Source organism: Vipera ursinii (assembly GCF_947247035.1).
Source record: "Vipera ursinii genome assembly, chromosome: 13".
In the NCBI taxonomy this organism is placed as follows: domain Eukaryota; kingdom Metazoa; phylum Chordata; class Lepidosauria; order Squamata; family Viperidae; genus Vipera; species Vipera ursinii.
In genome coordinates, this window is record NC_139526.1 from 16,505,635 (window position 1) to 16,531,033 (window position 25,399).

The 25,399-nt window shown below is 48.9% G+C and overlaps 2 protein-coding genes across 4 annotated transcripts in view; both read left to right on the forward strand.

Annotated features, from left to right (window-relative positions):
* The window catches only part of SMURF1 (SMAD specific E3 ubiquitin protein ligase 1), a 37,480-nt gene extending 36,875 nt beyond the window's left edge, over positions 1 to 605 (forward strand). For both annotated transcript variants that reach the window (XM_083373075.1, XM_083373076.1), the window contains exon 18: positions 372 to 605. In XM_083373075.1, the coding sequence (XP_083229201.1) occupies positions 372 to 471 (100 nt within the window). In that variant the 3' untranslated portion in view covers positions 472 to 605. The remainder of the gene's footprint in view (positions 1 to 371) is intronic.
* An 8,113-nt stretch (positions 606 to 8,718) lies between these two features.
* Positions 8,719 to 25,399, forward strand: part of RNF216 (ring finger protein 216) — a 52,200-nt gene continuing 35,519 nt past the window's right edge. For both annotated transcript variants that reach the window (XM_083373160.1, XM_083373161.1), the window contains exons 1-9: positions 8,719 to 8,869; positions 16,085 to 16,196; positions 16,867 to 17,006; positions 17,992 to 18,795; positions 19,858 to 19,934; positions 20,262 to 20,364; positions 21,040 to 21,204; positions 22,359 to 22,473; positions 23,634 to 23,773. In XM_083373160.1, the coding sequence (XP_083229286.1) occupies positions 16,133 to 16,196; positions 16,867 to 17,006; positions 17,992 to 18,795; positions 19,858 to 19,934; positions 20,262 to 20,364; positions 21,040 to 21,204; positions 22,359 to 22,473; positions 23,634 to 23,773 (1,608 nt within the window). In that variant the 5' untranslated portion in view covers positions 8,719 to 8,869; positions 16,085 to 16,132. The remainder of the gene's footprint in view (positions 8,870 to 16,084; positions 16,197 to 16,866; positions 17,007 to 17,991; positions 18,796 to 19,857; positions 19,935 to 20,261; positions 20,365 to 21,039; positions 21,205 to 22,358; positions 22,474 to 23,633; positions 23,774 to 25,399) is intronic.

The window sequence follows — 25,399 nt, forward strand, 5'->3', positions numbered from 1 at the left end:
GAAGCAAAACATCGGTTAAGTGAGTTTGGCCTCCATTTTACGACCTTTCCCGCCACAATCATTACGTTGAGTCACTGCAATTGATAAGTTAGTAACTCGCTTGCGAAGTAAATCTGGCCTCCCCCATTGGCTTTGCTGGTCAGACACGGGACACGGCGACGGTCATGAAAAATGAAACCAGTGGCCAAGCATCTGAAGCTTGATCACTGGATCATAAAAGATGCCGCCAAGGCCGTCACTGTGAAAAATGGTCCTAAGTCCCTTAAGGTCACAGAACCAATGCTTGTAAGTTGAGGACGACCTGTGTAGTAGCAGTTTGTTGAATTAAAAAAAAAGCATCCCGTTTGGTCTTGTTTCCTAACCTCCTGCAGCTTTAATCGGATTGACATTCCGCCTTACGAGTCTTACGAGAAGCTTTACGAAAAGCTAGTGACCGCCGTGGAAGAGACCTGTGGCTTTGCGGTGGAGTGACCAGGCAACCAAAGGAAACCGAGATGGCTAAGCTCACGGACCACCGAATCAAGCTGTAAGGAGGAGCTTGCTGTGAACTTCTTTTTTTGTCCAAAGTGTTTGGGATTTGCTTGACAACTAGGGGTGCAAAGGCTGTTTCCCCCTTCCTTTGAGCGGCGTCGGCGAAGAGGGAGGCTTTTTATTTTGGAGGTTCCCAAACATACTTTTCTCCCCCTTGTGACAATAACCCACCCTTTCCTTCCTTCATTTCCCAGGAAAAAACAACAACAACAACAACAACAACAAAACAAAACCACACACACAAAAAAAAAACAGGCAGCCAGGCTCAGCGCTTGGTTTTGGTTACCCGCGATAATTCTGCTAGATTTGTAACACATATTGTGATAAGGTCTACGACCTGTGGTCTTTTTTTATAGGAGATTCAAACTGTAGTCGAGTATCTTTGCCATTGGTTTGCCGAGGAGTTTGGTTGATAGGTGTCTGTGGATGTTTGTCTTCGACGCAACCCTGAGCCCTTGTAGAATCCAGAAGCTCTGGAGACAGAAATAATAAAATAAAATAAAATAAAATGGCACTGGAATTCCACACTAGGACATTTCAAGGAAAGTCCGTTTAAGGAATATCTAGCAGAGCGCCGCTCTGTAAGCATAGGAAAACTTGAGGATTATTATTCCTTGTCAGGAAGCTTTTTTTTTTCTCCTTTTTTTTCTGTGAATGAGATGACTTGGCTCTTAAGAGGAACAATTCAGGAGAATCAAGCCATCTTGAACGATGCTAATTTCTTCTTTCTTTCTGCGTGGGTCCTTTGCATAGGAGATAGATTCATTCTTTGGAATAATTTTCCATTTTTCTTCTCGTGATCCCTGGCATCTGTTACAGAGAAAGCAGGGCATGGCTCAGATTCTCTAGAGAATCCACCACCCTTTTTTTCCCCCTTCTCTCTCTCTCTCTCTCTCTCTCTCTCTCTCTCTCTCTCTCTCTCTCTCTCTCTGTTTTCTGAAATGCTTTCATTGTGATGTGAAACGGCCGAAATTCTTTCCACAGGAAATAGCTCATAGCAAAGATAAACGGAATCCAGTTCCATTTCTGAGCCGTCTGGAATAAAGAACGGCTCTTGTGAAAAAGAGTTCTAACAGACAGGCCTTATAGCCTGTAGAGACTTGAGTATCCCAAACAACGGTTTCCAGCGTCTCTCGTTTTTCCCCCCTCCAGTCCCCCGACACAATTTTAGCCAATTTTCACAATCGATACCAACTTGTTTGCCCTGCACGCAACTTCCAGGGGAAGGAAGAATCCGAGCGATAAGATTTCCCCTGTCAAACGCTTCTTTTTAATTTGCACAAATGAAGAAGGCCGGTAATTGTTAACAAGATAACATTTCTGGGGCGGCGGGGGGGGGGGGGTTGTCAGAAATTCCACTAACCCATCAGGTGTAACCTTGACACTTTGTGAGAGTTTCCCTTCCTCCTCCTTTGCAAAGAAGCATATTAACAGGTGTCGAACTTCATACGTGGGTCATGTTGGTGTGGGGTTGTTTTTGCTTGTTTCTGTCGGTCTGCGAGGATATCTCTATCGTCACTTATACAACCAATTGAGAATAGCTTTAAACTGTGATAGGACAAACCAAAATTAGATAACTTGTCCAGATCCCCGGATTGTTTTTTCTTCCTGTTTATTCAGTTGACTGTAACTCTTGGCGACGGAAAACTTCAGAATTCCACGTGAGAAAGCAAATCTACCTTTTGTGATGATATTTGCACCGTGTGGCAAAAGGATTGGGTTTTGTGGTTGACTTTTAACAACCGACTCGCAATGTCCTTCTGGGATTTGTTTGCACTTAAGAGGCCATTCAAATGCATTGCGGATAACCTGAGAGGGGACTAGTTCAAGGAGGCTTTTTTTTTTAGATCTTGAAGGACCTTAGCAAACCTCTGGACAGGAGAAATCTACCAGCATCCCTGATTTTCCAAGGCCTCTTGAAGATGATATACTTTGTATGAGTCATGATTCACCCAGCCGCTGGAATGTAAGCCTTTAAAGAATCATAAAAGTGTGAATTCTGCTCCCACTAAAATTATTTGCACAGTCTGTTTCCCAGTTTATTGAACGGTGTTAAGTGGCAAGCAGTTCTCCTTGAGACACACATTAAAACGGCCACATAACATTAGCAGAGATAGGCTGATTCTTGCATTCTCCTTCTCATATAGTGGTGCTTCAGCCACGTGCAAAATTGAGGACCCGTGAACAAGTCAAGCAACTTGAAATGCCAAAGGCAGTCTGTGGCAGTCTGCATCCGGCATTAAAAAGGTAGCTTTTGGACAGTGGGTGTCCAAACTCGGCAGCTTTTGAGACTTCAACTCCCAGAGCTGGCTGAGGGATTCTGGGAGTTGAAGTCCACAAGCCTTAAAAGTTGCCAAGGCTGGCGAGCCCTGCTCTGGAAGGCTGATCAGATGGCAGGGTGAAGAATGGGTTCCCTCTGGTGGTAACCTGGACAGGAAGAAATAGCTCTTAAGTTTTGCTCAGCTCCTCCAGTTGCCTTCTAAAGGTCTCAACTGTTCTTCAACTAAGAAGGCTCTGCTGGTCTGTCCGTTTAGGCCAGGGGTAGGCAACCTCAGCTCTTTTATGACTCATGGACTTCAACTCCCAGAATTCCTGAGTCAGCATAGCTAAGTCAGAAATTCTGGGAGTTGAAGTCCATGAGTCATAAAAGAGCCGAGGTTGCCTACCCCTGGTTTAGGGTCTTCAGGCAGTATCAGCTGGGGCTGGGAGGAGAAAGCCAGCTAGAAGTGGCCTTATTTCTGGCACCACCTCACCTCCCCCATCAAAGAAACTTTTCTTAACCTCGGCTAGGCTTAGGGACCACCTCTCAGCGATTAGGACACAATCCACGAGCATGAAAGTTAAGTTGCCTTGGTCTTGCTCTCCTCCATCACGAGCACCATCTGGAGCAGATCCTCAAAAGCCCTCCTTGAAAACTGTCGAGTAAAGCTTACGTGAGGGTGGAGCATCTTCCTCCTCCTCCCCCCTGCAGCTTTTCCACCAGGAGATAGGAACCTGTAGTTTAGCCTTGATGCCAGTTCAGCGGGAGAGGGAAAAGGGCCAATTTCTCGACAGATTCTCTCGCCCCAGAGCCTCTGGAAGGGACCTCCCGCTGCACCCGGTCCAGTGATGCAAAACCACCTCTCTCTGCATTTTTGGTTTTTTTTACTTGCCCTGAAATAATGCCTCATCTGCCTTGATGCTCTCAGGGATGGAGGGAAATCAGTACTTGCTCAGTGTTAGGAATTGGACAGGCGGGACTAGCTCCCAGAGTCGAAATTTGGACCAACTTCCTGCTTGTTGACGCTTTAAAGCAGCGGCGTCCAAACCCTGCAACTTTTAAAGACAAGACCTGTCAAAACTCGCGACGTCACGTGCCGTCGCGCGACGTTATCGGGACAGTTTTGCCATTGCCAGCAACGGGATGGGTGCGGCTTCCGGATGACGCATCCGGTCAGCGGGCCGGCAGTTTGACACCCTGGCTGGGGAATTCTGGATATTGGAAGTCCACAGGCCTTAAATGTTGCCGAGTTTGTATGCCGCTGCTTTAAAGGGATTGCTTGCTTAACATTAGTTCTCAGGCCTCAGCAGCTTGTTTTTAAAAGTCCTTTCCCCTCTCAACCACAACCCAGTATTTCTGCACTGTAGAGCACAGGAAGTTTTCCAGAAATGCAGTTTTTAAGTCTCTCGGGTTTTGTGTTTTTCCACCCCCCTCTCCCTCGGTAACTTTTTTTTGTTTTTGTTATCCATTCTTTAACCACTTTATAATGTGTTTTTTTTAACTTATTCTTTTGTAATGTCTTGGGTTTTTAAATATTGCTGCTACCCTTGTTACTCTTCTCACCGTTTATATTGCAGATTTTATTTTGTAAAAAAAAAAGTTGTACACTAATGTTTTTTTTTTCATTTTATGTCTAAATCAAAGTATTTAAAAAGAAACGCTAGTTCTATTTAATGTGTTATGGAGCCGGCTGGAATAAACAGTGATTGTGTAGTAGGGTGGGCCCAGGGAAGGTCATGTCCATTTTTGTTACATATGCAATAAACTCTCACAACTTTAGCTTTGTGTCTCGATTCTCTTGTGTACTATGCACGCTGAAAGACTGTTAAAATATACAGCGGGGAAAATGAGCAGCTTTCTCAGTTCAGGTTCAACAGCTGAAGATTCAGCCCAGCTGAGTTTTCAGTTGCAGGTAGTCCTCGACGTATGACCACAATTGAGACCCAAATTCCTGTTCTTAAGTAAGACATTGGTTAGGGGAGTTCTGCCCCATTTTACAACCTTTCTTGCCACACACGTTCAGCGATTCACTGCGGTTGATAAGTTAGTAACCCGGTTGTTAAGTAAATCAGGTTTCCCGGTTGACTTTGCTTGCCAGAAGGTCGCAAAAGGAGATCCCGTGACCTCGTGACACTGCAACCATCATAAATATGAGCCAGTTGCCCAGCGTCTGGATTTTGATCACCGGACCTGGGGATGCTGCAACTGGCTGTTAAGTGAAAACAGGTCATAAGTCACTTAAATCGTTCCACTGACTTAATTGTTCTGTCAGGAAATTCCTCCTTGGTTCTACGTTGCTTCTCTCCTTGGTTAGTTTCCATCCGTTGCTTCTTGTCCTGCCTTCAGGTGCTTTGGAGAAGAGCTTGACTCCCTCTTCTTTGGGGCAGCCCCTGAGATATTGGAAGGCTGCTATCCTGTCACCCTTCGTCCTTCTCTTCATTAAACTAGGCATACCCAATTCCAGCAACCGTTCTTTATATGTTTTAGCCAGTGGTGGGATTCCAATTTGTGAACCACCAATTCTGTGTGTGGATGCCGCTTCCGGAAAACCACTCTGGGCCTGGGCCACAAAAAATTAGCTACCAGTTCTGCTGAAGTGGTGCGAACCGGCTGAATCCCACCACTGGTTTTAGCCTCCAGTCCCCTGATGAAGAGGATACTCTTTTTTTTTTTAAGTGATGGGCCCTGGATCGTGACCACCCATCAGCTCTTACTAATTGGATGCAAGCAGTTGGGAGACCAGAGGTCCCACAGATAAGTGGCCACTGAGCCACGGAGGGCTTTGTAGGTCATCTTCCTGGCGACCAGTACGGTTGGTAAAACACAGAGGGGTGCCCATATTGTTCCAAGTTCTTGGGGTGCAGATGATGGTCATCCAGACCCAAGAGCGAGGCAAGCAAGGATTTCGAGAAGGGCCCTCCTGGCCTAGGAATCAAGACACCAAGAAGATGTGTCCGCTCCAGGAGAAACACTGCCAAACCATCGTGCTGAAACCTGCCTCCTGCAAAGGTAGAAAGGAGCCTTGGTGGAGCAGTGGGCTAATGCCTCCTTAAGTAACACGAGCTGCCTGCAATTAGTGCAGGTTCGAGTCCCACCAGGCTGAAGGTTGACTCAGCCTTCCACCCTTCCGAGGTAGGTAAAATGAGGACCCAGATTGTTGGGGGCAATTAAGCTGACTTTGTAAAAATGCCGCTTGTGGGGGGCGGCGGCGAAAGCCCTAATAAGCAGGCCTATACATAGAATGAAGGCTACTGCTGAGCTTGTAAGCTGCCCTGAGTCTTCGGAGAAGGGCGGGATATAAATGGAAATAAAATAAATACATAAAATAAAATAGAAGGAAGAATCCATCATATTTTCTGGAGCTGGCTACGCTTTTTGTTGTTGGTTTTTTTTTTTTTGGTGGGAAGAAAAACTTTTCCGGGCCAGCTGTACTGCTACTTCCTCCTTCCTCTGGTTGAACAAATATGCCCTTGTGACCGACTTTAAACCTTAGCCTCTGGTAAAACAATACCCTGGCAGCTGTTCAATTGGCTGGACTAAGGATGATACTCCCCTTTTAAGCCGTTCGGCCTGGAGCTGTTCGGTTGCCTCCGGCTCCCACTTGAAAGGTAATGTGTGTTCAATTTGAACACACCTCTGTGTGGTTCCCCCCCCCCCTTGGTGGGCAAGGACTTGCAATCCTTCCAGGCTGCACAATGGATGGCTTGGGTCCAAATCTGTTGACAAGATTGGTTGCTTTGAGGTTAAAAAAAAAAAGTTCACTTCCAGCAAAAGGCACAAAAATGTCGTGTCTTGATTCTAACTCACCAAACAGTCCAGTGTTTTCCAGTCTTGGCGACCTTAAGATGCATGGGCTTCAACTCCCACCATTCCCCAGCCAGCATTGCTGGTTGGACTCAGATTGTTGGGGGCAATTAAGCTGGCTTTGTAATAATGCCGCTTGGGGTGTGTGTGTGAAAGCCCTAACAAGCAGGCATATACATAGAATGAAGGCGACTGCTAAGCTTGTAAGCCGCCCTGAGTCTTCAGAGAAGGGCGGGATATAAATGGAATTAAAATAAAAATAAATTGCTGAATCCGATCGAGACGGGCAGCCGTCTGTGAACTTTCTGATTTTCCCAGGTCATTTTCCTTTCAGAATTACTCCGGTTGATGTTCATTTTTGATCGTTGAGCCCCATCTGGTGGATGCATAAGAGGGAAAAATAGACGCTATATATATAATGCAGGGACGCGGTGGCTCAGTAGGTTAGGACGCTGAACTTGTCGATCGGAAGGTCGGCAGTTTGGCGGGTCGAATCCTGAGTGCCGCGTAGCAGAGTGAGCGCCTGTTACTCGTCCCAGCTTCTGCCAACCTAGCAGTTCGAAAGCACGTAAAAATGCAAGTAGAAAAATAGGGACCACTCCGGTGGGAAGGCAACAGCGTTCCGTGCGCCTTTGGCGTCTAGTCATGCCGGCCACATGACCACGGAGACGTCCTCGGACAAGCGCTAGCTCTTCGGCTTTGAAACGGAGATGAGCACCAGCCCCTAGAGTCGGAAACGACTAGCACGCGTGTGCGGGGGAACCTTTACCTATATAATGCACTGAAACATTCGTGGTAACCAAATTATAACAGATAGAAGAGGAGGAAATCAGACACAGCGATACCCTTAAAAATCACAATAGCTACCTTCGTGATTTCCTACTTTTACGTGTGTTTGCAGCACAGTATCATCTAGAAACAAATATAGGGGATTTTATTTTTTGTAATTTTCTTTCCTTTGCACGTGGAATGAATTGCAATATTCATTATTCTGAAGAAGGAGAAGGAAGCCAAGCCTGTTCCTAAGGTATTCCATTGAGTTGACGTCCACAGGTCTTAAAAGTCAGTAAGTCAGCCGGCTAGGGAATTCTGGGAGTTGAAGTCCACACCTGACTTCAGCCCAGGTGAAGCCCAGGTACACAAGGAGGTCATGAAGCCTTGCAAGACGCTGGTATCCCTGACCGCCTCCCTTGAGCCTTCCTCCGCGTAATAACAGTCCTGCACGCGAGTGTGGCTAGGGAATTCTGGGAGTTGAAGTCCACACCTGACTTCAGCCCAGGTGAAGCCCAGGTACACAAGGAGATCATCAAGCCTTGCAAGACGCTGGTATCCTTGACCGCCTCCCTTGAGCCTTCCTCCGCGTAATAACAGTCCCGCATGCGTGCGTGTGTGGCTAGGGAATTCTGGGAGTTGAAGTCCACACTTGACTTCAACCCAGGTGAAGAGAAGGAGATCATCAAGCCTTGCGAGACGCTGGTATCCTTCACCGCCTCCCTTGACCCTTCCTCCGCATAATAACAGCCGGGCGTGCGTGCGTGCGTGCGTGTGTGGCTAGGGAATTCTGGGAGTTGAAGTCCACACCTGACTTCAGCCCAGGTGAAGCCCAGGTACACAAGGAGATCATCAAGAGACAGCCCTTTGCACGTGGAATGAATTGCAATATTCATTATTCTGAAGAAGGAGAAGGAAGCCAAGCCTGTTCCTAAGGTATTCCATTGAGTTGACGTCCACAGGTCTTAAAAGTCAGTAAGTCAGCCGGCTAGGGAATTCTGGGAGTTGAAGTCCACACCTGACTTCAGCCCAGGTGAAGAAGCCCAGGTACAGAAGGAGATCATCAAGCCTTGCGAGACGCTGGCACCCTTGACACGCGTGTGTGTGTGTGTGCTGTGTGTGTGTGTGTGTAGGAAAGTCGGAGAGCCAGGCTCGCCACGTGCTCCCCGGCGGTCACGTGAGGGCCGCGGCTCTCTATGGTGCGGCGAGGTGGCGCCTCTCTCTCTCCGCGCGCTCTATGGCCCGGGCCCCGCGTGCGCCGGGCTCCTGCCCCGCCCTCCCCCGGCGGTCACGTGGCGGGCGCGAGGGCCGCGGCGGCGGTGGGGGGGGAGGGAGGAGGGAGGGAGGGAGGAGGAGGAGGAGGAAGCCGGAAGCGCCGGAGCCGCGCGGGGCAAGCAGCGGGCAGGCCGGCCAGCCAGGCCCGGACGGGGCAGCCGGTGGGGCAGCCAGCCAGGCGGCCAGGAGCGAGCGGGGCAGCGGGCAGGCCGCCCTCCCGCCCGGGCGGTGAGTCAGGGGAGGGGGCCGGCCGGAAGGGGGGGTGCTGCTCCCCCTTCCCCTCTTTCTTGGGGGTCTCCCCCTCCCTGTCCTTTGGGGGGCGTCTTTCCCCCTCTTCTGCCTCGCCTTTCCTGGGGGTCTGGCACCCCCCTTCCTTGCCTTTCCTGGGGGGGGTCTTCCCCGCCACCCCTTCCCCTCCTTTCTTGGGGTCCTCCCCCTCCCTGTCCTTGGGGGTCTTTCCCCTCTTCTGCCTCTCCCTTCCTGGGGGTCTGGCACCCCCCTTCCTTGCCTTTCCGGGGGGGCGCTCTTCCCCTCCCTTCTTGGGGTCCTCCCCCTCCCTTTCCTCTGGGGTCTTCCCCTCTTCTTTCTCGCCTTTCCTGGGGCTCTTGCACCCCCCTTCCTTGCCTTTCCTGGGGGGGTCTTCCCCGCCACCCCTTCCCCTCCTTTCTTGGGGTCCTCCCCCTCCCTGTCCTTGGGGGTCTTTCCCCTCTTCTGCCTCTCCCTTCCTGGAGGTCTTGCGCCCCCCCTTCCTTGTCTTTCCTGGGGGGGTCTTCCCCTCCTTTCTTGGGGTCCTCCCCCTCCCTTTCCTTGGGGCTCTTCCTCTCTTCTGCCTCTCCTTTCCTGGGGGGGGATGCTCCCGTTCCATTTCTGTCGGGGGGGGGGTTCCTTCTCTTCCCCCTTCCTTGCCCTTCCTAAGGGGTCTTCCCCTCCACATCCTCTTTTCCTTTCCTGGGGGAGGGGGTCTTCCCCGTCTTCTGCCTCTCCTTTCCTGGGGGTCCTTTCCTTCCTAGGGTGGGGGGGTTGGGTTTCTTCTCTCCCCGCCCCTCCCCTTCCATTTTTTTTGGGGGGTGGGTGTCTTTTCTTCCCCCTTCCTTGCCTTTCCTAGTGGGTCTTGCCTGCCATCCCCTTCCTCTCCTTTCTTGGGGTCCTCCCCCCTCCCTGTCCTTCCCCCTCTTCTGCTTCTCCTTTCCTGGGGGAGGGGTGTTCCTCCCATTTTGGGGGGGGGGTCTTCTCTCCCCCCTTCCTTCCCCTTCCTAAGGTGTCTTCCCCTTCTTCTTTCCTGGGGGCGGGGACTCTTCCTCTTCCTCACTTTAGGACTTTCTCCCCCCCCACCTCCTTCCCTCTTCCCCCTCCCATGTTTAATCCTCTCTTCCTCCCCCCTTGGTTATCTTCCTCTTCTGATGTGGGTTGCCCCTCCCCTCCCCACTCAGCCCCCTGAGTTTCACCCCTTCCCCTCCCTCTCTCCACCCCCGCCCACCCCCCAATCCTTGCCCCCTTTGGCTTGCTGTCTCTCTTCCTTATGGGGGGGGAGAAAGACTCCTCCCCCAGCCCCATCCTTTTTCTGTATCCTTTCTGTTCTGCTCTGCAAGTTTTGCTGGTTTGTTTCTTTCCCCCCTAATTCTTGCCGATGTCGGGGGCCCTGCTTTTGATTTTCAACATCAACCTTTCAAGCCTCCCCCCCCCTTTAGGATGTCCGTCTTCCCCTTCCAGGCGTGTTACTTCTGGGGTCTCCACCCTCCCGCCCTGCAGCGTCGGAGAGGGGGCTGATGGATGAGCCAGCCCCTGTTTTCTCCATGAGTCCCAGATTCAAATCCTGCTGCTTTCATCCTGGGCCTAAGCAAGACGAGAGTTCCTTTCCGGGTTTTAAGAGGGACACGGATATGGTTTGCCACGCTATAATAAACTAACTTTCCTATGTTCTTGGCACCCTGGCCGCCTCTGACTCTTTCCCCATCAGCATTTGTTAGCAGAGCTTTTATCCGTGCTTAACTTTCTTTGCTGGCCAAATTGGTGTTGACTGACTTAATTTGGAAAAAAGCTTTGTTATGTATAGATTGGAATTTGCTCCTGGCTTCACGGCTGCTTTAATCGTGTGTCCAATTCCTGCAGGATTCTGTAGTGCAGAGAAATTTAAGACCATACAAGTCTTCGACTTAACGACAGTTCATTTATTGACCGTTTGAAGTTACAAGGGCACCGGGAAAAACTTGACTTACGACCGTTTTTCGCACTTAACAACCATTGTAGCATCCCCATGGTCACGCAATTTACATTTGAATGCTTGTCAATGGACTCACATTGATTCCCCGCGATCACGGGAAATCAGATTCGCTTAACCACGTTACTAACTGAACAACTTAACATGGGGCGAAACTCACTTAACCGACTTCTCACTTAACAGCGTAAAATTTGGCGCTCAACTGTGCTCGTAAGTTGAAGACTTACCTGTATTGCTGACTTTTAAAAATCTACGTCGCCTAGGGCCAAATAGTCTTAATGACCGCCTGTGAACACTTCAGGTCTCCAAGCCAAAATGCTTCATGCCCTTTCTGAATCCTTCTGCTCTTCAGGTTGGTCCTCCGGATTTAGGAAATCTCCAGAGAACTATTTATTATTATTATTACATAACTTTTATTCATTAAACGTGAAACTCAGTCAACCGAACACTCAAATTGACTGGCACTAATGGTTGACACGGGCTGCTGCCAGCATCTTAGGTATCAACCAGGTATCTCCTTAAAGAGCCTTGGTGGAGCAGTGGGCTAATGCCTCCTTAAGTAACACCAGCTGCCTGCAATTAGTGCAGGTTCCAGTCCCACCAGGCTCAAGGTTGACTCAGCCTTCCATCCTTCCCAGGTAGGTAAAATGAGGACCCAGATTGTTGGGGGCAATTAAGCTGAATTTGTAATAATGCCGCTTGGGGTGTGTGTGAAAGCCCTAATAAGCAGGCATATACATAGAATGAAGGCTACTGCTAAGCTTGTAAGCTGCCCTGAGTCTTCGGAGAAGGGCGGGATATAAATGGAATCAAAATAAAAAATAAATGAAAATGTAAGATGTTCCGGGTAGCGCAGTTTTTTTGTAGCTTTGCTGGATTTATTGCAGGAAGCTGAAATTTCTTGACCTATTTTGCAAAGTTTTTGGATATAGTTCTCAGTGCCCTGATGACAATGGGTATCACTGTTACCCTTTTCATCCATAATCGCACAGTTTTGATGGCCAGGTCGCGGTAGTTCTTTTTCTTCGACTCTGGCATCTCCTGGTACGGCGATATCAAGATGATGATGATTATATCAGGTTTTTAAATTCTTCCTTAACATTTGTGTTCATTTACCTATGGGTTTTTTTAATGGTGGTTCGCCAACTTGAATTTAAATGCGGCTTATAGCCTTTGAACAAATCCAACACACAAGTGTGTTCCTTCTTACGTTTTTTCAGCCACACGTCTGCTCTTCCTCCGAGCCATACTACCCTTTTCCATTTATGGAGTAGCCCTTCTGAACTCTTCCCTTTAAGTGCACTCTCCTTTTCTGTTTTCTTCTCTCCCCCCCCCAGCTCCTTTTTGTCTTCCCCCCTCCCTCCCTAAGGCAGTCTTTGCTCCCCCTTGGAAAGTCGTTCATTGGGATTACAAGGATAAATTTCCTGGTTTGCAACCGCTGGCAGGAACAAAGTCCGGTTACCTGTCTGGCTAGTTTTGTGTGCAGTGAAAACACAAACCAGCCTCGCCATCTGAACTTTCCTGGGATGGGGGGAGGAAGGTAATAAGATCCAGGGATTTGGGGCAGAAGAGGCAGGGCAGAATTTGAAATTGTCCAAAGTACTTTGACGAAGTAGGTTTATTGAAATGGCGTGTAGGAGTCTTCTAGTTGCATCCTTGCTGCTTTGAGACTTGACAGATAATGTGTGGCTTGCTTCCTTAGCCGTGGGAACAAGCAGCGAGCACCATAATATGGTGCCCGTGTGTGTCTTTGTGTGTGTGTGTGTGTGTGATTGAGTTCTGCTTTGAACTTGACGTTTCTAAGTGGTTGCCGTTCATTGTATCAGTCAATACACTACACGCTTACAACAGTTTGTTTATTGAGCGTGCGAAGTTACAAGGGCATTGAAAAAAGTGACTTGTCACCGTTTTTCACACGACTGTTACACCGTCCGCATGGCCACATGATTAAAATTCAGACGCTCGGCAACTGCCTCGTATTTATGACGGCCGCCGTGGCCCGGGATCGTGTGATCCTCCTTTGCCAACTTCTAACATGCAAAGTCATTGGGGCAAAACTCACTTAACGTATGTCTTGCTTAGTGGCCGAAATTTTGGGCTCAGTTGTGGTCGTAAGTCAAGGACTACCTGTGTTCCCAGAAGGCACCACACGGAAGAGCGTTCCATGCCGAAGGTGAAGGTTTTGAAGATGGAGCCTAGGAAGGTTAATTGGAATTCTCTAATACCCGTGAATTAAATCAGGGCGTCCCAATCTTTTTCCTTCTTTACCTAAAACTGCTTAGTAGAAACTCTTTATCTAACTTGGGGGGACCGGCCTTAAGCCCCAATTCTTTCAGCCCCGTTGTAACTTTGAACGGTCGCCGGGTCGTAACTTGAGGACTAGCTGCGTTATAGAAACAATATCCTTGAACGGTCTTTATATGCCCTTTCAACAAATGAGCCACTGGCAACTTCGTCAGCGTTCACCTTTGTCGGAATGCTATGGGAGCCTGCCCCTCCTTAAGTCCATTTAAATATCCCTGTTGTGATGGGTGTTGTTACCCAAAGGGGGGGGGTGTTAGGAACCACTTTTACCAATTTGGGGCAATTTACCCAGGCAAATTGGGGAAGCCCCGAATTAAATGGAAAAATCAGCAGAGTGTGGTGTTTTCAAAGCGTGGCAGCTTTATTCTCAGTTGTATTGTTGGCGTGTGGCCTATTTGAATGTTCCTCCGTTGTAGAGTAATTGGCAAGTAAAAAAAAAAATCTTAACCAGCAGGAAAAGTTGCTTAGTCTACTTGGGTCGGGCGCAAGTAACCAGGAACCGGAGTTGAGTTCAAAACACTAAAAGTTTATTATCTGCTACCTGTGGAGAAGAATCTGGTCTAGCACCAGTCTAGGCCAATTGGTGCTGGATAAGGGTCAACAGAATTCAGGAGAGGGCTGGACTTGGGTCTCTTGTGACTACATAATGATTCCAAAGTGATAACACATTTAACCCCACCCTTGGCCTTAGCCTGCTTATCTCCTGCAACGTGTATCTCAAGCATGCTGCTTTTTTTATGGGGGTGGCACTCTGCTTTTATTTGTTAAGATTTATCTGCATTTAATTTGTCAGATGTCTCTCCTGCTTTTCCTGCAGGCGCTCCAGGCAATGTATGTAGTGTTTCCTCCTACAGTTGTCACCCAGTCAGTTTCCATGGCTTGGCATAGATTTTAACCTGGGTGTTCCCCAACGCCACACTTCTGTCTAGTTTGAAACATCCGAACTCTTTGCTTGGCATCTGAATTAGTTTGGTCTATGTCAGGAGGGACACGGTGGCTCAGTGGGTTAGGATGCTGAGCTTGTCGATCAGAAGGTCGGCAGTTTGGCGGGTCGAATCCCGAGTGCCGCGTAGCAGAGTGAGCACCTGTTACGCGTCCCAGCTTCTGCCAACCTAGCAGTTCGAAAGCACGTAAAAATGCAAGTAGAAAAATAGGGACCACTCCGGTGGGAAGGTAACAGCGTTCCGTGCGCCTTTGGCGTCTAGTCATGCCGGCCACATGACCACGGAGACGTCCTCGGACAAGCGCTGGCTCTTCGGCTTTGAAACGGAGATGAGCACCGGCCCCTAGAGTCGGAAACGACTAGCACGCATGTGCGGGGGAACCTTTACTATGTCAGGAGGTGTGGGGGGGGGGCGGCTTTTCAAACTTGGCCACTTTAAGACTTGTGGATTTCAACTCCCAGAAGTACACCAGCCTTAAAAGTTGCCGAATCGGAGAGTCCTGGTCTGTTTATTAAACCTCTAGGAACATTTCTCCCCCACCCCAAATGTATAATTTGAGGTTTTGTTGGCTCGGATGACGGTTGTTTCTTGTTGAAACTTTTTGCTTTGGTGGATCTGCGCATGCCGGGGTTCACGTGTTCCCCCCTCTGCGCTGACAGGAGAAACGAATCCCCTTGTCGCCCTCCTCAAGATGGGCTTGGAAAGTTGTGAGCTTGTTGTAAGGAAGAGTCTCGTTGTGTCCCCTTGAACTTCCTATTCCTTTCAGAAGGAATCCGTTGCGCGGCCCTCTTTGAACCACTTTTGGTTTGCTATTCCAGCCGGGGAGAGTTTTTTGCATTCAGAATGATCTATTGCAGGGCTGTCCAGTCTTGGGCAAAATATTTTACCGTTTGAAAAATGTGGCCCGACGAATCCCGAGCTTTTCCTTGGAAAGTCCCCTTTTTGTGTATTCCCGGAACAAAACACAAAAAAAGGGAAACGAATAAAGGTCGCTGGACGTGTCTGTTGGGTTTTCTGGCCCCACCTGTGCCTGGCTTTCCATTCTCTTGCTTCGGAGAGATTGTATTTACACGCAAACACAGATGCCGATCTGTTCGAACCAAGGTCGGTGTGCCTTGAATCTGCTGACCGGGCTGGCGTGACGCAACGGGTTGTGAGCCGAAGTTTGCTGCAGGCTTTTGGCAAAGAACAAAAGTTGGATGTCTTTCCCGAGCGAGCGAGCCGTTTATTCGGCTGTCCTGCTGCCTCTGTCGGGATCCATAGGTCACATTTCAATTATAGCCTCTTGCATTTTCACATTACGTCTTCCCCACTTGAGCGTAGACGCCCGCACATTTCAGGGACACAAACACATCCCTGTGGAGGAGGACAAACACCCCCCCCCAAAAAAGGCACAGTATGAAGTCTTTGAGCAGCTGTGGCCTGGAAGGGGGAGTTAAGGCAGCATATTAAAGCTTGTTTAGGCTTGCCAAACCAGAGCAATGTGGCCTGCTCTGTGTGTGTCTGTGTGTGTGTGTGTCTGTGTGTTTTATAGAGCTACAGCTCTAGCAGGAGATACTGTACCATTTCAGACAAGGGGCTCTTCTTCACCATCACCACCAGTGGTGCTCAGTGATAGGGCATCCCCAACTTCTGGAAGGAAGCCGTTCCACTGGTCGCAAAATGGGATCACGTAACCCCGGGATGCCGCAGCCATCCTAAAGGTGAACCAGCGGCCAAGCCTCCAAATTTTGATCACCTGGGGATGGTGCCAGGACCGTAAGGGTGAAAAGCGATTCTTAAGTGCCCTTGTAACCAAATAAGTGGCGGTAAAAGTCAAGGGCCCGCCTGTAGCTAGATCGCCCCACGCAGAACCCAGCTTCTAACGGAAATTGGGATGCTGAGCAATTCGGCGGGAAACCTCACTCTGCCGCAGAGGCGACTGGTGGGAAGCCAACGGGGCCTGTGGTCAAACTGTCCTTTGGATTCTTTTCGCAGGGGCTCCTGACGACGTGGAGGTCATGGTCAGGGGCCTAACCTTCTAACATGGAAGAAGGAGGTCAAAATGAAGTAATCGACTTGAATAATTTCCGGAGCCATCGAGGGAAAGGTAAGGCAGGTAGTTCTCACCCCCCCCACAGACACCTTTGGGATCAGAAGTTCCGTTGCTAAGCGAGGGTGCTGCGAAGTGCCTTGCGCGTGGCTGGCTGAGGGATTCTGGGAGTTGAAGTCCACAAGGGGGGGTAAAGGGGCCATTAGTCGCCCAGCCCTGTCCTGGGATTTCTCCCCTGCCTTATTTCAGCCCGTCCGCTTAACGATCACAACACAGCCCCAGATTTAGGCGGTTAAGTGAGAAATTGGCTCGGCGGGTTTTGCCCCATTTTTTCTTGCCACCCTCGTTAAGTGAATCGCCGCAACTGAGAAGTTAGTAACTCGCCACCGTTGTTAAGTGAATCACTGCAGTTGTTAAGCTGGTAACCTGGTTGTTAAGTGAATCTGGCTTCCCCATGGACTTGGCTTGTCGGAAGGCCGCCAAAGAAGGGGATCGCGTGACACCCCACCCCCCGGGGACCCTGCGTCCGTCACAAACGCGAGTCAGTGGCCAAGCCCCCGAATATGAATCACGAGACCCTGGGGATCCCGCAACGGCCATTAGGTCCCAAGTCCCTTTTTTTCCCAGTGAGGCTGTAACTTTAAACAGCCACTAAATGAATTGTTGGAAGTCGAGGAGGGCCTGCAAGCCTTCAGCTAGCTGGCTGATAGACTTGTCCTTTGTTCAGATCGGGTTAGCCACCAAGACGAGGGACTGATCACCGTATCGGACTCCTCGGATGAAGACTTGCCTGTGATGTTGGACACACCTGTTCGCGGCCAGTGGGAAGAGGAGGAAGAGGATGAAGACGTGGTCATCTTGATGGAGGTAAGTCCTCCCCTCCTCCGTGAGACAGACAGGCAGATATGGGGCGATCAGCCCCTGAAAGCCAGCCATAACAAACTTGGAACACTCTTCGAGAAGGCAGCCAAGATGTGATTTTTGCAAATCGTCTGGGGTGTAAACCAGGTGCAGGGTTTGAGAAATGTCCCAAGGCTTCACGCAAGCACAATATTTCCCCTGCGTTCTTTAAATGCCAGTTTTCTGCTAAGCCTTAATTATTAATGTATTAAACCACAGTTTGGTGGTGCGTCGGCTACCATTGGCCAGAGTCGCGCTTTGCACTAAACCTCTGGGGTGTAAACCAGGTGCAGGGTTTGAGGAATGTCCCAAGGCTTCACGCAAGCACAGTATTATTTCCCCTTGCATTCTTCAAATGCCAGTTGGCTGCTTTCCAGCTGCTTAAATTTCTTCAGGCCGATGAGAGGTTTATTACCTAAATTTCATTGCACATATCCCAGCAGCTTTTATTCTTTCCTTTGAGATATTTCAGCACATCTTGACAAGTAGGAGCTTTTTTTTTGTCCCACAAGGTCAAAGTTATAATTTGAAAGGGCTGCCCCAAGCAAAGTTGCGATTTTTGTGTTGCTGGGAATTTTTATTTTTTTATTTTTTTTGGTTCCAAAGGAAATTAGAATATCCTTCGTTTTTCTAATTCTCTTTTTGGGACTTAAAAAAGATTTATTTGCGGTCCTGAGAAATAAAACAGAGTTTAGAAAACGCCTTTTAATCCAACATCCCAGAACTGCATGGATGGTATACAGGTAGCCCTTGGCATGTGGCCATCATTAAGGATGCTGCTGCCAGTGGAGGCCGGTTGCCGAGCACCCGCCAAATGCAGAACATTCTGCTGCTTTTTAGCGCTCAAAGGTGGCTTAAAGAGCTGCTGTGGTCTAGATAAGAGGGATTCTAGATCGAGCACCCAGTTCCAAGGAAATGACCAATCTTAACCCCTCTCTGCCTCCTTGTAAAGACAGCCGCCAAGAGGTCCCCGCGGGCCAATGTGATCAAGCCCGCCGCTCCGTGGCAAGTCCTTAACAAGACGGGGGAAGGAGGATCTAGCGGTAACGTGGTGACCCTTCCTCACAAGGAGCCAAAGACCAAGCCCCCGACGTCTCCCAGGCAGCTGGGGATCCGCCGGAGCTGCCTCAAGACGGGTAGGGCGGGACTGAGCCGGCCAACCCAGAACGAGGTCTTGGAGTTACCCGATTCTCCGGAGCCCGTTGAGCCCAGGGGACTCCGAGGGGCCGAGGCCGGGCCCAGCGTGGTCCAGAAGAGAGAGGTTGCCCCAGAGGTCATTAATTTGGAGGAAGTGGGGACCAATCAGGAGAACCCCGAGGAGGGAGATCGGACGCTTGAGCCGCGGCTGGCACCCAACCCCGGAGGGATCTTCCGTTGCGTTAAGGAGAACACGCGGCTGGATCATCCCTACTTCCAGCCGGCCAAGAAGGAGGCCCAGGCTGTGGTCAATCTGCTTTCTTCTCGGCCGGCCCCGCTGGAAAGAGAAGTGGGACCTTTGCCGAGGGTATACCAAGGAGAGATCCCCGGGCCAGCCTTTCCCAGGCCTGAAGCTCAGCAAGATGGAATCCCGGGCCCTGCTTCCCCTCAGCTAGCTCATCCCCCAGAGGAAAATGGAGGCCAGCAGGCTGTCATCGACGAGCAAGCCGGTCCGGCGTTTCCAGCCCGAGGGTCACTGGATCCCAGCTCCGGTGAGCTTCCCAAGCAGACTGCCACTCTCTTGGACAAGGATCTGGTGGTGCTTCTGATCCGAGAAACGGTAAGTCTCGACGGTTGCTTCAGCCATTGCGGTGCAGCGCTTAGAAGGCCTGTTGCCAGCTGACTCTGCCCAATGCCAGGAGTTCGATCCTGACCGGCTGAAGGTTGACTCAGATCAAGCAGAAGAGAGCTGGAAGGGACCTTGGAGGTCTTCTAGTCCAGCCCCGTGCTCAAGCAGGAGGCCCTCTACCATTTCAGCCTCTTCTTGAGAACCTCCACGGATGGAGCGTCCACAACTAATAATAATAATAATAATAATAATAATAATAATAATAATAATAATAATAATAATAATAATAAAAATAATAAAAATAATAAAAATAATAATTTGCAAGGGATCTTGGAGGTCATCTAGTCCAACCCCCTGCTAAGGCAGGAAACCCTATACCATTTCAGGCAAATGGCTGTCCAGTCTCTTCTTAAAAACTTCCAGTGTGGGAGCATTCACCACTTCTGGAGGCAGGTGGTTCCACTGGTTAATTGTTCTCACTGTCAGGAAGTTTCTCCTTAGTTCTAGGTTGCTTCTCTCCTTGACTAGTTTCCATCCGTTGCTTCTTGTCCTGCTTTCAGGAGCTTTGGAGAAGAGCTTGACTCCCTCTTCTTTGGGGCAGCCCCTGAGATATTGGAACACTGCTATCATGTCACCCCTCACCCTTCTCTTCGTTAAACTACACACACCCAATTCCAGCAACCGTTCCCTATCTGTTTTAGCCTCCAGTCCCCCAATCATCTTTGTTGCTCTTCTCTGTACCCTTTCTAGAGTCTCGACATCTTTTTTACATCGTGGTGACCAAAACTGGATGCAGGATTCCAGGTGTGACCTTACCAAGGCCTTGTAAAGTGGTATTAGTACTTCACGCGATCTTGATTCTATCCCTCTGTTAATGCAGCCTAGCACTGTGTTGGCTTTTTTGGCAGCTGCAGCACACGGCTGGCTCCTATTGAAGTGATTGTCCACTAGGACTCCGAGATCCCTCTCACAGTTACTACTATCGAGCAAGGTACCACCTATACTATACCTGTGCATTTGATGTTTCTGAAGGCAAACATCCTGTTTTTCTAGGAAGCCAGGTTTCCAGACGCAACGAGAGAGTACATCGAAGAGCTCATACAGAGCAAAAACTGCTGCGACTTAAACATGTAAGTACATAGAAAAAGGCGTGGTGGGTAGTCACGTAATGGCCATCAAACCTGGCACCCAGCTCGCCAGCTGCGGGCGAGCTTCCCTCCCTTGCAACCAACCGAAGCTGATTCTGACTTTTGTCTTCCTAACCGGAATTTATCTTTTGTGTTGTTTTGAATGCGCACCCCCCGAATCTCTTTGCCCCCCCCCCCCCCCGCCTCTGGATCTTGCAGAGCGTTGAAACTCTCTTCGTTTTTCGATGGGCCGGCCGGGGGAAGGGTCTTCAAAAGAGGGCCCTTTCCCACGCTCCCGTCTCCTTTTTTTTTTTTTTTTTCCTTTTGCAGACTCTGCAATTTACTCCTGGAAAATCCAGACTATCCAAAGAAGGAGCGCAGCATGGTTTTAAATCCAAACAGCAGCCTGCTTGCCAGCCAAGATGAGACGAAGGCAAGTGCGAGCTTTTTGGCGTACGGGTTGCCCTCTGCCGAACAACCCTGCGTTCAGAGTGGCTGCTCGGAGCCACAATCACGCTGGAAAAAAGCAACCAGCCCTTGCGCTTGACGACCGTCGCAGGATCCCCAAGGTCCCCAGGATCAGAATTCCGGCGCCGGGCGACTGGCGTGATTTATCCACGAGGGTGGCGGATTTATCCCAGGATCATGCCGTGGGCACTTTCCCAGCTGGCTTTGGAACAAACCCAGTCAGCTGGGCCAGTGGGATTCGCTCGCTGACGGTGCGAAGTGCTTATTAACAACCATGCCGACAAAGGTGGTAAAACCAGGCGGGACTCGTTTAGCAACTGCCTTGCTTAACAACGGAAATTCTGGTCCCAAATGTAGTCATAAGTCAGGGCTAGCTGTATGGATCTTCAGAAGTGCGTTAAAATGCTAAAGGTTATGTGAAAAAAGTACCTAACTTCTTTTCTGTTTTCTTCTTCCTCCTCTTCCTCCTCCTCCTCCTCCCTCCCTTCTCTTCTTCCTCCTCTCTTCCTCCTCCTCCTCCTCTCCCTCCCTTCTCTTCCTCCTCCTCCTCTTCCTCCTCTTCCTCTTATTCCTCCTTTCTCCTCCTCCTCTTCCTCTCCTCGTCTTCCTCCTCCTCCTCCTCCTCCTCCTCCTCTTCCAGGTGCCTAAAGTGGACTACTTTGACTTCTCCAAGCTCGATCCGCTCGACCAACGTTGCTTCATTCAAGCTGCTGACCTCCTCATGGCCGACTTCAAAATGCTGAGCAGCCAAGACATCAAGTGGGCGCTCCACGAACTCAAGGGACACTATGCAATCACACGAAAGGTTACTCCTCTTTTGGTTCTCTCTCTCCCCCCCCCACTCCTTTCCGAGAAGATCCTGGGCTCAAAAAGAAATCCCGGAATTCAAAAGTCCTCGTTAAGTGAGTTTTGCCCCATTTCGCAACCTTTCTCGGCACGGTTGTTGAGTGAGTCTCCACCATTGTTCAGTTAGTCACACGGTGGTTAAGTGAATCTGGCTTGCCCCGTTGACTCTGCTTGCCAGAAGGTCGCAAAAGGGGATCACGTCACATACGCACACACACACACACACACACATACACACACACACCGGGACACTTCAACCGTCATAAACGCGAGTCAGTTGCCAAGCATCTAAATATAAACCACCTGACCATGTGGATGCTGCAAATGCATTTCCCCCCCCCCCCATTTCATGGAAAAGATCTATAAGGGTTGTCCAGTAAATAAATAAATGTAAAAGGTAAAGGTTCTCCCGCACATGTGTGCTAGTCGTTTCCGACTCTAGGGGCCGGTGCTCATCTCCGTTTCAAAGCCGAAGAGCCAGCGCTTGTCCGAGGACGTCTCCGTGGTCATGTGGCCGGCCTGACTAGACGCCAAAGGCGCACGGAACGCTGTTACCTTCCCACCGGAGTGGTCCCTATTTTTCTACTTGCATTTTTTACGTGCTCTCGAACTGCTAGGTTGGCAGAAGCTGGGACGAGCAACAGGCGCTTACTCTGCTACGCGGCACTCGAGATTCGACCCGCCAAACTGCCGACCTTCTGATCGACAAGCTTAGCGTCCTAACCCACTGAGCCACCGCGTCCCTATAAAATAAATGTAGATAACTGTAAAATATAAATGTAGATCCTGCTTTTTCCCCTCTGATCAAAGACGTTAATTTAGCCATCCCTGCAAGCTCCATCTCGAGAAGACTTACTCTCCAGTTCTGCCCCCGTAAAAGTGACACTTCGGTTACAGCCTTTCAAAGACAACCCCCCCCCCCCGCTGCACCTGGATTTTGGTGGGTGGGCTGCACGATCCACCCCGAGGTGCCTCTGCCTTCCAGGGGAGCACGCAGACTTAATCCTCCCCGGTCCAGATAGCTGCGGAAGCTTTCATTACATCCGTGCTTCCATCTTCACATCTCGGATTATGCCTTTTTTCCCCCCTCCTTTCCCCACCCTCTTTATTTAGGCCTTCTCCGATGCCATCAAAAAATGGCAAGAGTTATCTCCCGAGGCCAGCGGAAAACGAAGAAGGAGGAAGGAAATGAACCAGTATTCTTACATAGACTTCAAATTCGAGCAGGGTAAGCGCTTTTCTGCTGGGCGATGCTCTTTGGTGACTCTGCAGAGACGGGTCGAACTGTTGGGGACGGAATATAAAAACAAAAGAGGCAATTTTAGCCCGAAAAGATGGCGTCTCCGTGTTCCAGCATGAAGGTATGAGAAAGATCTGGGTGAATCTTAAGGTGGGCACCATGGAACTCACCAAAGAGGGCCCAGATTACCTTCCTTGGCCTATTCCCTCCAAAATTTTCCTTGCCCTGGACGTCGCTTCGAAGCCGCTAATGAAATACAGATGGGCCTCCGCTTATGACCCCAGTGGAGCTCAGAATTTGTTACGTTGCTAAGTGAGAAATTGGTCGAGTGAGTTTTGCTCCGTTTTTACGACTTTTCTTCCCACTGCTGTTCAGTTAAGAGTAGAATAGAGCTGGAAGGGACCTCGGAGGTCAGCTAGTCCAGCCCCCTGCTCAAGCAGGAGATCCTATACCATGTCAGACCAATGGCTGCCCAGTCTCTTCTTAAAAACCTCCAGTGTTGGAGCATTCACCGCTTCTGGAGGTGAATTGTTCCACTGATTAATTGCTCCCATTATCAGGAAATTTCTCCTTAGTTCCAGGTTGCTTCTCTCCTTGGTGAGTTTCCATCCGTTGCTTCTTGTCCTGCCTTCGGGCGCTTGGGAGAATAGGTGGATCCCCTTCTTCTTTTTGGCAGCCCCTGAAGTGAATCACTGCAGTTGTTAAGTTAGCAACGTGGTTGTGAAGTGATTCTGCCCACACACCTATATAAGTTTGTGTGTGAATAGCATGTGTTTATGTGTGTTATATATATATGTACGTGCAGATACACACTTTCTTTTGAGAGCAGGTAACAGAATTTCAATTTTTGATGTATATTTTATTAATGTTTTACAGTAACAGTCTTTAGTGTTTAGTCAGCAACACGTCTGGGTTTGTATGTTGGACATTAATAACAGTACAATTTCCACCCCTACCCTTTTATTTCATTTTTTTTTAACCATTTATAAAAATGAATTTCATTTTTAAGGTGGGCCAGTATGTTCGTGGTAAAAAAAAATGGCAGTAAAAGTTATCTTGTCTCTTTATCTTATTAAGAGAAGCATTTGATTTGTTGCTTCTTCTTTTTTTTTTCAATGACCCATCATGCTTTCAAACTACGGCTTCAGGTGACACCAAGATTGAGAAGCGCATGTTTTTCTTGGAGAACAAACGGCGCCACTGGAGGAATTACGACCAGCTCTCCCTCCTGCCCCCGGTGCAGCTGGAGAGGGAGTTTTACGAGCAGAAGATCAAAGAGATGGCGGAGGTAGTTGCAGCCGTGGGTGGGGATGGGGGTGCTTGTTCTCTCCCCTTGCACGTAAAGATCTGGTAAAATCTCCGTTCATTCCGCCGGGACCTGAAGACCTGGCTCTTCGAGCTCTCTGGCCCAGGCTGAGAATTTTAACGTTAATTTTAATTGTGTTTTTTTTTTTTACTTTTTCAGGGATTGTTGTAATTTTTTTAATCGTTTTTAACTTTTGTATTTCTTGTTTTAATTACCCTGTAAACCGCCCTGAGTCCTTCGGGAAAGGGCGGTATACAAATCTAATTAAATAAATAAATAAAATCAAAGGCCTTGATCACTGTAGGTTGAACAAGTAGCAAACAAGGTGCAACTCTCCTTAAACATGCTCGCTGCGTTCTCAGCGGGATACACCGGAAGTTGGGTTTTCTCCCGTTCATCTCACTGAACAAACATACAGCGAAAACCCAATTGCATGTCTAAACATGGAACCAAAATCCAAATTCTCATTCTCTAGATTCAGAGGGAGATAGAATTGGACCTGCCAGAAGCTTCACCCCTCTCTTTTTTTATTCTTATTTATTTAAACTATGTATATCGCCACCCGTCTTTTGGGCAAACTCTCTGCGAATCCCAATCAAAGATGAAAAGGCATGTAAATTGAATACATAAAATAAATAATTTTGCCCTCAGATCGGCAGGGAATCAGGCCTGGTGTGATTCCTGCCACCCTCTTGCAGTCATCTGCAGAACATAATCCATGTGTTGCTTATTTCTGATAATAAGAAAACTCTCCCTTTTTACCACCCTGTAATCCCTTAATAAGGGACGCGGTGGCTCAGTGGGTTAGGACGTTGAGCTTGTCAATCAGAAGGTCGGCAGTTTGGCAGGTCGAATCCCGAGTGCCGCGTAGCAGAGTGAGCGCCTGTTACTCGTCCCAGCTTCTGCCAACCTAGCAGTTCGAAAGCATGTAAAAAAAAAATGCAAGTAGAAAAATAGGGACCACTACGGTGGGAAGGTAACAGTGCTCCGTGCGCCTTTGGCGTCTAGTCATGCCGGCCACAGGACCACAGAGACATCCTCGGACAAGCGCTGGCTCTTCGGCTTTGAAACGGAGATGAGCACCGGCCCCTAGAGTTGGAAACGACTAGCACGCATGTGCGGGGGGAACCTTTACCTTTACCTAATCCCTTAATTCGGGGTAGAATCCAGGCGACTGAATGGAGCTGAGCATTTACTGGCTGGATGCCCTTCCTGATGCCTACATGGAGGTCACAGCAGATGTTTTCTCTTTGCTTCCTGATAAAGAAGCATCTGCACCTCAACCTTCCGAGCATCTTCTTCACTTGGCCACCCCCCCTTATGAAAATAATAAGAAAATTAACAGTGAGAAAATAACAAGAAATAATTAAAACAGCAAGATACAAATAAAGAGAATAAGAATGTACGGAAGTAGCTTCCAATATGCAATTATATTTTAGCCTCTCTAAAATAACAAGAAATGATTAAAACAGCAAGATATAAATATATAAAGATGTAATGAAGTAGCTTCCCACATACAATTGCATTTTAGCCTTTCTAAAATAACAAGAAATAATTAAAACAGCAAGATATAAAGATGTAAAGAAATAGCTTCCCATATACACTTAT